At 35.8% G+C, this 15,602-nt stretch overlaps 1 protein-coding gene, 1 non-coding gene and 1 pseudogene across 3 annotated transcripts in view; all 3 read left to right on the forward strand.

The window, feature by feature from the left end:
* Positions 1–15,281, forward strand: part of RAD51 (RAD51 recombinase) — a 29,109-nt gene extending 13,828 nt beyond the window's left edge. The window contains exons 5-10 of one of the 2 annotated variants that reach the window (XM_023527755.1): positions 691–782; positions 6,386–6,480; positions 12,959–13,072; positions 13,444–13,573; positions 13,790–13,911; positions 14,364–14,699. In XM_023527755.1, coding sequence (XP_023383523.1) covers positions 691–782; positions 6,386–6,480; positions 12,959–13,072; positions 13,444–13,573; positions 13,790–13,911; positions 14,364–14,487 — 677 coding nt within the window. In that variant the 3' untranslated portion in view covers positions 14,488–14,699. Of the gene's footprint in view, positions 1–690; positions 783–6,385; positions 6,481–12,958; positions 13,073–13,443; positions 13,574–13,789; positions 13,912–14,363 lie in introns of both variants that reach the window. The other variant, XM_011354915.2, reaches the window with a different exon arrangement.
* Positions 1,128–1,245, forward strand: LOC111736320 (annotated as a pseudogene).
* On the forward strand, positions 12,303–12,421 carry LOC111736466. Its single transcript, XR_002779185.1, has one exon. It is a non-coding gene; the product is annotated as a 5S ribosomal RNA (ribosomal RNA).
* Positions 15,282–15,602: the final 321 nt, after the last annotated feature.

Below are 15,602 nucleotides of genomic sequence, written 5' to 3' on the forward strand. Positions count from 1 at the left end.
TTATACAGATTACAACTGGCTCCAAAGAGCTTGACAAACTACTTCAAGGTGTAGTAATTCTTTATCCTATTTTGTGAACTGCAGTTAGCAAAGCATCCAGATTATAGGACAAAACTAAAGTATTTGGGTAGGATTTATGTGTTAGATGTGATTAAGAAATAAGAGAAGTATCTACATCAATGAAGTAAGACTGCTGCGGGGTGGAACCTGATATAAAATACTGAAAGTATCTGTCAATTAAATAATCTCCATTTAATGTTGCATTCAGGGCATAAGTTCCCTTTGCCTAAAGAAATCATTTTAACCTTCTACTCTAACATAAGGTTGAAAATCTGATAACTGATTAAAACATTCCATATTCGAATATTGTAACGTTGTAGCATACACTAATCTTCAGGACTTTGTGGAAACCTGTAAAGTTTTCGAACTTTTGAAAGCATTGCTGTCCTGTCCTAAATTATTGCAAAGTTAGATTTTGTTCTTGTTGCTTCTCCAAATATTTAATCATTCAAGTTCTCTTTTTTTCCAGAGTGCACAATAGGATGAGTTCAGTAATCACTCAAATTTAAGTGTTAGCCCTCTCTCCTATACCAATGTACCCTTCTGTAAAAACATTTTTCTGCTGAGCTCCAAGTTATTTTTTCTAATCATTTGTATTATGCTAAGAGGTATTTCTTATTGCTCTTTTAGGAGGAATTGAGACTGGATCCATCACAGAGATGTTTGGAGAATTCCGAACTGGGAAGACCCAGATCTGTCATACATTGGCTGTAACATGCCAGGTGAGCTTTTGTTGGCTCTAACTAATCAAATCAGCAAGAATGAATTGATTTCCACTGTTTTCAAGCATCTGTTTTGATGGACATAAAAGGTCCTTTCTCTGTCCTTAAGAATCCTATGGCTAGTTAAGAGGTAGACTCCTACTGCACAATTCCTCCACATCATAGAAACTTTCAGATTATTGATTTTAAATATTTTCTTACCATCTACTAGACTTTCCGTGGCTTTGACTTGCCCTCTTCAGTAGTCTAGATTTTATGATTCATCCTTAAAGTCATTCCTTTACAAATACTCTCAGATTTACATTCCTCTCCTGAGGAGAAGCCAATCTAAAATGAACCTTATCTGTCTACGGCCATGTTGCCCTGAACAAGCCCAATCCCGTCTGATCTTGGAAGCTAAGCAGGGTCGGGCCTGTTTAGTATTTGGATGGGAGACCACCAGGAAGACCAGGTGCTGTAGGTGTAAAAAATAAAAAATAAATAAAATAAAATGAACCTTATCTCTCCTCAATGCCTACTCCCAAATAGCTGATCATACTGGAGAAAAATCATACCATAAAGTCGACTGGCTTCAGTTTAAATTCAACAAACTGCTTGGCAGATCTACTGAATTTCTCTATTTTGACATAGTTTTTCCCACACAGTTAGACAATTGTTTCATACTTTATCATTTTTCCTCAAATTTTTATGCTCTTCAACCCTTACTCTTAGCCAGTGACCTAACCCGCTCTTCATATCACCTTTATAAATCTACCTACGTTTATACCTACCTTTTCTTATCTTGGATTGCAATAGAAAAAATGTCTCTTTTCCTCTCAAAGGCCCATCCTGTCAGTGTGATCTCTTTACCGTCTCCAGCCACCTTCTCAAGGCCTCTATTCCTTCTTTTTTATATTTTGCCTTTGTATACCATTATCCTCATTGGTATACAAACATGCCTAGTATCTCCTCCATCAAGAAAAAACCTTCCCTGAATCCCTTCAGTTTCTTCTTCCTTTACTCATGTTCCAGTTCACTGATGGACTTGGGAACAGACATAAGGAATTAAATAATTGCCTAAGATCATATTGCATTTAAGTATCAATAGATGCAAAAATCAAACCAGACTTCAGAGCCCATGCTCTTAAAACCTTCATAGGAGTGGAACCTGTCACTGGCTTGTTCTCTCCTGTATTACTAGTGCCTAAGTCAGTGCTTAGCACTCAGTAAATACTTGAATGGATGGAAATGGTAGAGTATATGACCTAAGGCATACCTGATATATTATCAAATAAATGCTATAGAGGAAGTAGCATAACTATTTAAGGAAGAGAGAGAGATTATACCGTAGAGTAATCATATAATACTTTATGTAGAAAAGAGATTGGGCCAGAGTCCTGAAGAATGCTAAATTTGAGCAGGTAAAGAAATTAAAAAGCATTTAACTGTAGGGAGTGGTATGACAGAAATGTAGGGGGCAGACAGATGTAATGTATTGAGAATACAATAAATAAACCTATTTACCTCATCCAGAGGTTTTATTTGGAAGAGTCGTAGGAAATAAACCTTAAAAGGACACATCAGGAATATATTTTAGAAGGTCTTGACTATAGTGTAAGACGTTTAGACTTGATTCTGTAAAGAATGGAGATCAGTATTTTCAACTAAAGAGTAACAAACAATTTTCAGAAATATTCTGATAGCAACCTGTTGAATGAATCGAAAGGAGAGATAAGAGCTGAGGATATTTGATGTATGGTTATTACAGGCATTAGCTGAACAGGACTAGAAAACTAAAATAGTGACACTGAAAGGATGCAGGAAGAAGACGTAAAGGACAACCCACTTAATGATTGACAATAAAAAATACCCCTCAGTCCAATAGTGTATTAATTTGGTAAACTCTAAAAAAGGTTTCAGTGAGAGAGACAGTTTTTAATGGAAAGATGAGTGCAAGTTTAGAGATGGTGGGTTTGAGGTGATGAGATAACCAAGTAAAATTTTCAGCAGTACTTAGAGATGTAGACCTAATTCCTATATAGAGAACATTGGAATCTCTGAAAATGAAAGATATAAGAGAGAGAGGGAGAAAGATATAGAAGAGAAAGTGAATAAACTATTTACTGTTTTGCAACTTCAAGCAATGTTTTGGGGATCTCTTTCCCCTTTGGGGTCTAGATATTCCTTGGCTTTAAGGGTATGCTGCTGCTGAGTGGTTGGCCCACAAAGTACCCTGGAACCTGACCCATTACCATGGACCAACTCTTCTCTTATAATCTTTCAGGGTTTTATTTCAGTTTTAGGTATTTTGAAGAAAATGACATTTAATCTAGATAGATTATACTCCTTCCATGAATACAACTTATTGATGCAGTTCAAGAACAAATGAAATGAAATCTGCCTCCATGTATCAGTATAATAGAGGAGGCTTCCTAGTATCTTTCCATCCTAGTGTGAGTTCTTATCCCTTTAACAAAATAATGGTTCTAAATTCAGACATCAAATATAAATTTTCTTTGTTTTTTTTTTCCCCTTATAAAGCAAGTTGTGAACTGTCCTTTATAATTTATTCTGTATTTAGCACTTTATCAAAAAATGTTTATTACATTACTGTAGTGTTATAGGTAAGGATGGTATGTATCATAAAAAATATGGGTTTTGTTAGGACCCTGGGTCTTGTGTCTTGCCTAGGGTTCACATTTAGTAAACACATATATCTGCAGAGACTAATGTAATGAGGCTGGTTTTCTCAAGTCACCCAAGGAAATTTGTATCCTTATTTTTCTCATGTTACAGATGTAAAAAGTATCAGTCACTGCTTCTGTCTTGAAGTGATGAATGCTATTTTTTGAGATAGGAAAATATTCTGGTTCTTTATGAATAAAAGTTTATCTAACAACAAGAGACCCAACTTGATAGTCTCCTGTTTTTCTCATCTTTTTTTCCTTTTTCACTTGTCATTTTAATTGCAGTTCTTTCCTTAATTGCTCTACCGATCTTTTCATTGCAGACCAAAATGTCATTATATGTCTCAGACAAGTTAGGATTCTAGTATCAAGTAGACCTAAGTCTCTCATAACTAATTCCAAGGAGGAAAGAAGGGGGATTGGAGAGCTTTTAGAATAGTAAGGGGGAAGCATTGAGAAGACTGAGAGTGGTAGTAGGCTGTGGGAACTATAGCTTATTGCCTGAGCACCATTAGAAAATTGTTAAAGGGAAATAGTGCTGTTTAAAATATTGCCCTCACATGGGTCATTTGACATGATGTATGACCTTTTTAAATAGATAATGTTTTCCCTGTGTTTTGACAGGGATTCATTTTGAATAAATATTTAGAGTACAGTACACAATATCTGTAGTTACCAAGGCAACTCAGATGATCACACTGATGCTCTTAAGTTGTACAAACAGAAACCTATCCTGGGAATGTTTACTAAGCAGTCAGATAATGCCTGTCAACAGTAAACTGAAGCAAAATTCTCAAACATATCCTCTATAAAAATAATTGAACAGCTATAGATCTTTGATATCTGTTTCAGAGAAAAATACTAATTCATTAATAAAAAGGATTACATTTCACCAGCCTAAGAGCTGGCACCAGAGGTATAGAGAGGATGTTAGATTACTGCTTAAATCTAAACATTATCTGTTCTCATTTGTTCATATTTTCTTAATTTAATGAAGTGAAGCCCGATATATATTAGATCTCTGTCTAATAGTGAAGTTATGTAAAGTTGGGAGCCACATTTAAGTTACAAAAATGAACAGCTCATGATTATTCAAAGTAATGGCATAATTTAAAAATTCTGAGAAGACAGTTGAACATAAGTACCAATTTTAAATGTATATACCCTTTGACAGAAAATGTCTTATAAAACTTTTTGCATAAGGTTGAGAATAAATGTACAAAGAATTTACACCACAGCATTATAAAATGGCGAAAGTGCAAAACAACTTGCATCACTATAAAATAGGAAGAAGAGTTAAATTATGGTACTAAGCAGTTATTTAAAATAGCTAACTTGGTGGTGTCCCAGTCCAGTAACACAAGATGACTGCAGTGGCACTGGAAGGGCAAATTAGAGGAGGTAAAATGGGCTGGAGTGCAGAAATGTAGTCATTCTCCTTGAGATTGGCCCCATAATACACTGAGACCTTGTCCATTCTTCTGCTGTGAGTCTGACTACCTATGTCTAGCCACCTATGGCCTCATGTTAGCACTAAAGGTATCAGAAAGTGAGAGAAGAGAACTCCATCATCTTAATTCCTAGGGACTTAGGCTCTTGAGTGTCAAGATTTTCTCCTCCCCAAAAAACGGGTATCTTCTTCCTTTCCTCTTGGCCAGTGGTTCCAAACCTTTACTCTGTCAAGACCTTCTTTTCTTATATACATATCTTTTGTTCCTTCCATGGCTTCCTATGATTTGAAAAATTTTGTCTGCCAACCTGCCAAGTAATAACAACCATTTTTCTTTCTGGGTTAACAAAGCCATTTGTAACTGAGTGTACGCTAAAATCAGTGCTCTAGAGGTAGAGAATATCATAAGTCTTCAAAGTTCTTTCTGTATGTTAATCACTGTGCTAAACACTTTACATAAATTATTTTGTCTTCAAAACAATCCTAAAAGGTGGGTTTTATCTACATTTTACAGAGAAGGAAATAATATTCTTAGGGACACATAGTGACAGAACCACATATAATAAAAAGTATATGACAATACATAGAAAATGATCTGGAAGATTACTTCTGGGAGATGGGAGTGATGAAGAGAGCTTTCAATTTTTACTCTACTTTATTGTTTGAATATTTAATACAAACATAATACTTTTATACTTTTGAAAATAAAGTTTTTTTTCTCAGAAATAGGAAACGAAAATTTGTTCCTGCCAGGCCCTTAGTGTAAAATAAGGGATTTTCCTCAGAATTTAAAGGTGAATTATGGCTCCAAAGTAGATTTCTAGGGTGCAAATTACCTGTTAACATTATTCACTTAAAATTTTTAGAACTCAAAGCTGTCTGGCTTTGGGTAACTTAAAGCACAGATTTCCTTGTGTAGCTCATGAGACAGTTTTCATGGTGTTCCTTTTCTTTCTCTCTTTCTGTTATTTTCCTTTTTCTCCTTTTGTTCATTTTCTAACATCTATATGTACTGTTGTAGCAAATAGCTTTTTTCTTCTTTCTTGCTCATACATTAAACTTACTAGGGATGCCTTGCAGAAATGAACTCGGCTCAACAAAGTGAAATGTTATGCTAAAATTAATTAGATGTTACTAAAGCTAAGGCACATGATCTTCCAAATGTTTGTACTCTTGAGAGGATCAATGAGTCGTGTGTTGGTATGCAGAAATAGAATTTTATCACCTACTTTGGACTATATTTCCAAGCAGTTCAACTCTGGTAAGACTCTAGCCTCATATGGTATGGGGCACAGTGAGCCTCATATCTACTGCTTGCTGTATTTCTCTCAGAAGGGAATGCTTTCTTCCCTACCTCTGTCACTTTAAAGTGATTTTTCCCTTCGCCTTATTGGGGGTGGAGGGAATTATAAACCCATCATGGAGAAGTTGGTTAGTTATATCAGAAGTACAGTGTTCATTTCCACAGTTCTTTCTCCTCTCTCTAGCTTCCCATTGACCGAGGTGGAGGTGAAGGAAAGGCCATGTACATTGACACCGAGGGTACCTTTAGGCCAGAACGACTACTAGCAGTGGCCGAGAGGTAGGTTACTGGATCAGATGAGAGAAATATACCTGCACCTGTCCCTGTCATGATTGCCAGGGTTAGTCTAGCTGGAGAGTGTCTCATTGCTCCATATTCCAAAGTTGTATGTGTGGTTGAAAAGAATGACCTTCCTTAAAGAAAAACATTCTTCTTTAGCCAAAAATTTATGAGTTACTGTCAGACTGGGTTTAAAAAAAAACAAGATCCAACTATATGCTGACATAAATAGGTTAAAAGTAAAAGGATGGAAAAAGATTTGCATGGAAATTGTAACAATAAGAGAGTTGGAGTGGCTACATTAATATCAGACAAAGTAGACTTTAAGACACACCAAAAAAGTATTACTAGGGACAAAGAGGAATATTTTATAATTAAAAGATTAGTTCATCAGGAAGGGATAACTATTATAAACATATACACATCTAATAATAGAGCCCCCAAATATGTGAAACAAAAACTGACATAATTAAAGAAATAGACAATTCAACCATAATAGTTGGGAACCAGTATTACACTTCCAATAATGGTTAGAACATTTATCAAGTGCACTGATAAAGGGCATCTACAAAAACCTACAGCTTGCATCATACTTAATATTGAAAGTCTGAATGCTTTCTCTTTAAGATCAGAAACAAGGCAAGGGTGTCCACTCTTACCACTCATTCCACATTGTACCGAAGATGTTACCCAATGCAGTTGGGTAAGAAAATAAAAGGCATCCAGATTGGAATGGAAGACATAAAACTCTTTATTCACCGATGACGTGTTCCTGTATGTAGAAAAATCCTCAAGAATCTATACACACAAAAAATACTACTAGAACTAAATTAGTCCAGCAAGGTGGTAGCATACAATGTCAGTATTTCTGTATACTAGCAATGAACAATTCAAATATTACGAAACAATCACATTCACAGCATTAAAAATAATACTTGGTAATTTAATAAGTGCAAGACTTGTACACTGAAAACTACTAAACATTGCTGAGAGAAATCGAAAAAGCTCTAAAGAAACATTTCCTATTCACAGATTGGAAAACACAATCTATTAAAATGACAATTCTCCCTCAAATTGATCTATAGATTCAACACAATCCATGTTGAAATTCCAGCAAGGTTTTTTGCAGAAATTGGCAAGCTGATTATAAAATTTAAATGTCAAAGACTCAGAATAGCCAAAACATTCTCTGGGGGGCGGGAGGTGGGGAGGTCTTAGTCTTTCCAATTTTTAAATTTACTATAAAGCAACAGTAATCAAAACAGTATGGTGCTGGCATAAGGAAGGGTGAATATATGGATCAATGGAACAGAATTGAGAGTACAGAAGTAAACCCTCTCATTTATAGTCATTTGATTTTTGAAAAAGGTGCCAAGGCAGTTTAATGGAGAAAATGATAGTCTTTTCAATAAATGGCTAATGTAGTTGGATATCTGCCTGCAAAAAAGATATATTTAGACCCTTATACCATACCTAAAAATTAAGTAAAAATGGATAATAGTCTGATGATTCCTCAAAAAATTAAACAGAATTACTATATAATCCAGCAATTCCACTTCTGGGTATGTACACAAAAGAATTGAAAGCAGAGACTGGAACAGATACCTGTCTATCAGTGTTCATAGTAGCACTATTAACAATAGCCAAAATGTGGAAATAATCCAAGTATCCAACAGGTGAATGAAAACAAAATGTTGGATTTACATACAATGGAATAGTCAGTCAATCTCAGAATGAAGGAAATTCTCACATGGATGAACATTGAAAACATGCTAAGTGAAATAAACCAGTTGCAAAAGGAAGAATGTTATATGATTCCTCTTACGTGAGGTACTTAGAGTAGTCAAATTCTTAAAGAAATTAGAATGTTGTTTTCCAGGGGCTAGGGATGAAGAGATTAGGGAGTTATTGTTTAATGAGTACAGAGTTTCAGTTTGGAATGATGAAAGTTCTGGTGGTGATGGTTGCACAAGAATAAGAATATATGTATTTCCACTGGACCGTATTAAAAGGTTAAAATGGTATATTTTATGTATATTTACTATAATTTTTTTAAAAGATGAAAATCCTACATGTAAGTGCTAAAACTATTAACACTTTTAGTAAAAACAGGAGAAAGATCTGACAAGGGTCTAGTACCCAGAATATATAAAAACTCTTACCACTGGGCAATAAAATGACAACCCAATTAAAAAATGAGCAAAGGATTTATAAAGACATTTCTCCAAGGAAGATGCTTATTATCATTAGTCAAGAGGAAATGCAAATTAAAACCACAATGAGATACCACCATGAGGATGATTGTAATAAAAGAGATAGTAACAGATGTTGGGGAGGATGTGGCGAAATTGGAACCCTAATACGTTGATGTCACTTTGGAAAAGAATGTGTCAGACATAAATTTATCGTATGACCCATCAATTTTACTCTGGTTATGTATCCAAGAGATGTTAAAACACGTCCACATGGAGACTTGTACATGTATGTTTATAGTTTTGTTATAATCACCAAAAACTGGGAACAACCCATTGTCTATCAATGAGTAAATGAATAAACAAAATTTGATTTATCCATACTGCAAAGTACTATTCGACCATAAAAAGGAATGAAGTGTCAATATGTATTACAACATGGATAAACCTCAAAAACATACTAAATGATAGAAGCTAGACACATAGTATATTCCATTTATTTGAAATTTCCAGAAGGGGAAAGTATATAGGGACAGTAGATTGTTTACCTGGGGCTGAGAGTAGGAACGGAAGTAACTACAAATAGACTTGAGAGATCTTTTTAGGGTGATGGAGACATTCTAAAATTGGATTGTGATGATGGTTGTACAACTCTGCAAGTTTACTAAAAAGTCATTGAATTTTACACTTAAAACATGTTAATACTATGGTGTATAAATTACACCTCAGTAAAGCTGGTAAAGAATTTTTTTAAGTTTCTACATCCCCTAGTACAACTTTCAAATAAGTCAAAATTTTTTACTTATTTTTCTTTGTCTAGGGTCAAATGTGATCATTTGGTCCTTCTTACACATTTTACTGAAACCTAGGGATTAAATAGAATTTAATTGCATGGTGAAATGTCAGGCTCAAGTCAGAACCTGCCTAGCTACGTTGAGGAGTTTTCTCACCTCCATTCTCTTGCCCATTTTACAGTTTGAGGAATCCAAGCCATGGAGTGTACACCACTGAGGAATAAAATTAGGTTGGAACAATAATTGTAGTTCTCTGCCTCTGCTTACAAAATCCCTGTCATGAAAAAAGAATTATTCTTTTGCAACCCGATCTTAGATTTCTAAAGCTATGTCTATTAAACTATATCTTCCCTCCCAAAGTTATTTTTGGTGTTGTACAAAAATCACACTTTTAATTTTTAAGTACACTATTTTAGTAGTTGAAGAATTCTCTCTTGTATAGTCACTAAGATTTTGTCCAGGTAGGTACTAGACTAATCTGGGGATAACTTCGTAAATTGTATAAATGTCTAACCACTGTGCTATACACCTGAAACTAATATACAATAATATTGAATGTCAAAAGAAAAACAGTTTATACCCAAAAGAAGCTTTAAAAATAAATATATAAATGGCCCCCAAAAAAGGGATTTTGCCCAGTAACATAAATGGTGTTCAGATAGGATAGATGAGAAAGTAGAATGCTGGCTATGAGGACAGGGACTTTGTTCTGATCACTCACTATCCTTAAGCCCTGGAACAGGGCATTTGGTATTTGTTAATGAATATTAAGTAGAGCTATGTTTATGACTATTTTGTCAACTAAAAGAAAAATATATTTAAATGTAAATTTCATTGATTCATTTTAATCATTTTTAATTATAATTGATTTTCTGTTTATGTATATTGCATTTAAATTTATAGTTCCGAGAAAGTTACAGGGCCTTCTTGAGTTAATGACTACTTTCCCTTCACAACAGAACCTTCGCTGATTAATTTTTGCCATGCCCTGTTGAAGAATATTAACCCACATTCAGGTTACTGTAGCTCAGTTCTCAGAATGTGGTCCTCAGTGTAGCTGCATTACTTTCACCTGGGAACTTGTTTGAAATGCAAACTCTCTGACTCCACACCAGATCTACTGAATCAGAAACAGACTTTGGGATAGGGTTCAGCAATCTGTTAACAGGTTCTTCAGGTGATCTAAATTCTTGCTGAAGTTTGAAAACCATAGCCACAATTGCTAGCTATATAGTGTCACGACTTCTTTTGAAAGTTCTTATTAGTACTATGAAAGAGAGAATTACAGAACCCCCTTGAGGTAATACAGCTGAGTTTTTCAAACTTACATGTTAAGAATCACCTGAGGTATTTGTTAGACATATTAATAAACTTCTTCCCTGAAAATTGTGACTCATTAAGTCTGGGTTAGGCCTAGGAATTTTTTTCTTTTTTTTTTTACAGGTGTTATCTTTAAGGAGGTTCTGGAAACACTATGAGAGAGGATGCTTATTTCCAAACAACTTTTTCCAGATTGTGGGAATTAAAAATTCCACGTTGCTTTAGGGATGTCAGCACAGAGATCCCCACAGTCGTCTTTGTGAACACTGCTGAGCGTAAAGCCAGGATAACTTCATTTTTCTAGTAAACCAGCCATGTTCTGAAAGCAAAAGATAATCTCCCTCTCTGATGGTAGATTATATCAATGTTTCTTGAGGCAAGACTAGAAGACTTGTGTAGTACAGTACTTAGGCCCCTTGAATCTTTTTAAAAAATCTTAAAGCCATGATTGAAATATGGAAAATTTTATCTCCTTATTCCCATTTTATTTAGTCAGAATCCCAAGGTAAAATTCCATCCTCCATCTTCTTATCTTCATGCCCAGGCTTAACTAATCATCATCAATCTACTTAATGTCAGGGCTAAACTTTCATTTGTGCTGATGGTAACAAATAGCAGATGAAATGTCCAGGAAAGTGCCAGGACTGTGTATACTTAATATGAAGAATCCATTGTATGATGTGGAAAATGCAGTTGGGTAGAGTGGGATCTCTTGCTGTCAGGGTTTAGCTTACTGCAGTGTTATTTCAAGTGCTAGAATATTCTTTCATTTTTCTATTCTTTTGGGGAAGAAAAAGGAGAGGAAAACTAGTAAAGCTAAGTTTCAGAAAAGTAAGTTTGATGTATTACATGTTTTTGTAATGATCAGTCTCCACATAGACTGCTTCTTTCAAGACATAGAATCATAGACTTTCGATTCTCAAAGAATTACAACACATTGTAATTTTTAAACAGATTCTTTTGAACTATTACATATTATATACTTTTAGACTAATTTTAGGTGATAATATAAAAATATGATGGGTTAAAGTGATATATATAGTTCTCTTTTTGTTTGGATTATGGATGAAAGCTTTATTCAGCAACATTCTGAATTTACTAAGTATAAAAAATGTACTAGGTAGAAAGGCTTAGTCTTTCCCCTCAAGGAATTTGTGGTCTCATCAAAGAATGGCATGGTATCTCCTCACGAGTACCATAAAAGACCTAAGTCAATTTTCTGGAAGTGCAGAAGAAGGAGAATCATGTCTATTTGAGAGGTAGAGGGAAGTTTTTATAAAAATGCAGGAGTCTTGATAGATGCATAAATCAAACTATCTTTGAAGAAATGGGGCTCCATTACAAGAATTTAATGAGAATGAAAACTTTTACTCAAACCATTCATATACTTAGGTAGCAGGTACAAAGGTGAGAAAATATAGATAGTATAAATTAAGTAAGGTAGCATTCATTTAACCATACCAGACACATGTCACATATTTTATCTTAACTAATTACTAGCAAGAAAAAGGAAATGGTCTACGGCCATGCCACCCTGAACAAGCCTGATCCCGTCTGATCTCGGAAGCTAAGCAGTGTCGGGCCTGGTTAGTACTTGGATGGGAGACCTCCTGGGAAGACCAGGTGCTGTCGGCGTGAAAAATAAAAAATAAGGGATTGAAAGATGACAAGGTCCTTGCAATCTATGAGGTCAACCAAAGGTTGCCTCGCCTAAAAAAGAAAAAGGAAAAGGAAATGAAATATACCTGTTTCTCTTGAACTTACAGTTTTGAATCCTTGCTTAGAAGGTTTTATTCCTATATAACAAGTTTATATGAATTTGTTTAATTGATCTTTGATTCATTATCTTTGTTTTGGTCTCGTCTTGTTGCCCTTGGTTTTTCCAGAACATTGTTTTCCTTGTATTTGGAAATTTCTCATTCTAATTCAGGAGTCCTCAAAGAATAGACTTGATTTATCCTGAAGTCCTGCTAGGTAGATCTATTCCAAAGCAGTTGTTGCTGTCATCTCCTTATATAGTTTGCCTGGACTTTCTAATAGGAAGGGGAATTAATATTCTTTAGCCCCAACATCACCTCTTACCTCCCCATCCAGGTAATTTCTTTGTTAGAGATGAATTTCTCATCTGCCTGAGTTCTGTATGCAGCCTATAAATGTTCTCTTCTCTTCTAGATATGGCCTCTCTGGCAGTGATGTCCTAGATAATGTTGCATATGCTCGTGGATTCAACACAGACCACCAGACCCAGCTACTTTATCAAGCATCAGCCATGATGGTAGAGTCCAGGTAGGTGCTCAGTAGAAAACACTAAATTTGCTCCCAGGGCCCTGGCCCTGAATCTTGTATAGGCTGCTTAGCCAAACTAATAGTAGCTTGAATCAGAAATAGGGAGATATCAGTTTTAGTTCCTATTTTGACACTCTTGCTTTGTGGTTAAAAGTCAAGTTACTGTTAAAAAATGAAGCCATCATCCACTTGAACTTGTTGGAAATTTTATCTTGTTATGTGGTACCTTAGACATGAATGCTGTACAAATATATTAATAAAACATCTATATACAAGTGTAACTATGAATAGGAAATTTTAGCATAGTGAGGAAGGAAGCAGAATCTGACATAAGCTAGAAATAGGCTTCAGAGAATCCTTGTTCCCTGTAGGTATGCACTGCTAATTGTAGACAGTGCCACCGCCCTCTACAGAACAGACTATTCTGGTCGGGGCGAACTTTCAGCTAGGCAGATGCACTTGGCCAGATTTCTGCGGATGCTTCTGCGACTCGCTGACGAGGTAAGTTGTTGGGTAGGGACAGAGAATGCCTACTTTCAGGGGCCATGAATTCCAGGAGCCTTGCTGGGAGGCTAAGACATTAGGGCCTGGTATAAAGATATCAGTTAGATATAGAGACATTAGTCATTCATTGGTTTGTGGGAGAAAGGGTGGCAGTACTAAGGTCCTTGGGATATCTGTGGCCACAAAAAATAACATTTATCCTTTCTCCATCAGTTTGGTGTGGCAGTGGTAATCACCAACCAGGTGGTAGCCCAAGTGGATGGAGCAGCCATGTTTGCTGCAGATCCTAAAAAACCTATTGGAGGAAATATCATTGCTCATGCCTCAACAACCAGGTAACGTGATGGGATAGAGGACTTCATCTTGGAATGTCGTATTAACTGTGAAGTAGACATGAAAGTATAACATTTCCAATTAAACCCTGTTAAGCTACTGTTGTGTAATTAGACAAAGGAGTCCTTGCTCAATCTAATTGTCATGCTCTGGTTAGTATGTGTTTGCTTCTAGTTCATAAAGAAATGAAAAGCCTTCAAATATGGAGGACTGAATATAAAGAATTGACATGCCTCTCCCTCATTATTAAAAGAACATAATTGTTTTAATATGGAAAATCCACTGGGTGTGGGGCAGGCCAGAAATGGATTCTTCTCGGTTGGAAGTGCCCTAAGGAATACAGAAAAATCCTTCTAAGAAGTATATGCATCCAAAATTTTTTTAGATCTACCATAAATAGCATGAGAACTTTTTAATTATAACTTTGGTGTTCTGATCTGTGTCTTTGGGTCAGACTGTACCTGAGGAAAGGAAGAGGGGAAACCAGAATCTGCAAAATCTACGACTCTCCTTGTCTTCCTGAAGCTGAAGCTATCTTTGCCATCAATGCGGATGGAGTGGGAGATGCCAAAGACTGAACCATTGGGCTTTTTCCTGTGATAAACCTAAGTCCTGCAGCCTAATGGAGAAGACTGCTCCCTATGGTTCTTCGCAGGCCTCTTCCTGTTGTGATGGCTAGAAAAAAACTTCCAGGAAAAACAGCTATTGTATCAACTTTTCTGATGGTGTAAACAGGAGACAGGTCGGTAGTCACAAACTGATCTGAAATGTTTATTCCTTCTATAGTGTATTACTCTCTATGTGAATTCTTTGGTCGGAGGGGGCACAGGATATGGAATACCTTTGACATAGTGCCTTGAGGTTGACTCGGGACTAACAGCTGGAAATCTTGTGTCTAAGAGATCTAAAGCTGGAGATACCTGACTTTTGTCTGAATAATGTTGAAAAAAATGTCAGCTCTATCAGTAAAACTGTCAGTTAGAGGCTTTTAAGTTTCTTTGCCTGGATTATCTTATGTAAGAATTTGTTTTTAGTTAAGGGGTATTTAGCAGACCTGTTGGGCCACCAGCCCTTCACCATCTACTTGGTTTTTGTTTTTGTTTTTTTACTGCTAAGAGCAACTCAAGATAATTCTGGAATCTTAAGCATTTCAGAGGCTCTTTAAGTAGATTCAGTGGGAGTCTGCTAATAAAGTAATTTGTGATGAATGTGCTTTTTATAGGAATTATTCTGATATAAGCTAAAGTATTTCAAGATAGGGCCGATCAGTTTCTATTGTTTTAAAATTGAAAATTTTAAAGTCCTACATTCAGATGATTGAACTTATTGCCCTTCAGCCTAATACAGAATTACAAGGTGGCTATACCGTGGCTTTCCTGTGGCCTTTATTTTTATTCTGTAAGTCTCATGTTGTAGAGTTCTTCTGATACTTGCCTGGATTATTCTACTTCAGGTGTTTGAGATACTCTTCCCCTTCAAACTCCTACTCAGGATGGGTTTTAACCAGCTCTTTGAATTTCCAAGGGCCTCTCAGCTAGTATTGGGAGGAAAGGCAGTGAAAATCTCTGCGGTTGCCTATGTTGATCCTATTATATGTAGGGAGATAAGAGGATTCAGTTAATGTAATGCAGCTTTGTTTCGAAAGTTCTGTTCCCTAGCTTCAAAGAATGGAGTCTATCTCAGGTTGTTTTTT

This window comes from Pteropus vampyrus, unplaced genomic scaffold (assembly GCF_000151845.1).
Source record: "Pteropus vampyrus isolate Shadow unplaced genomic scaffold, Pvam_2.0 Scaffold19, whole genome shotgun sequence".
NCBI classification, from domain to species: domain Eukaryota; kingdom Metazoa; phylum Chordata; class Mammalia; order Chiroptera; family Pteropodidae; genus Pteropus; species Pteropus vampyrus.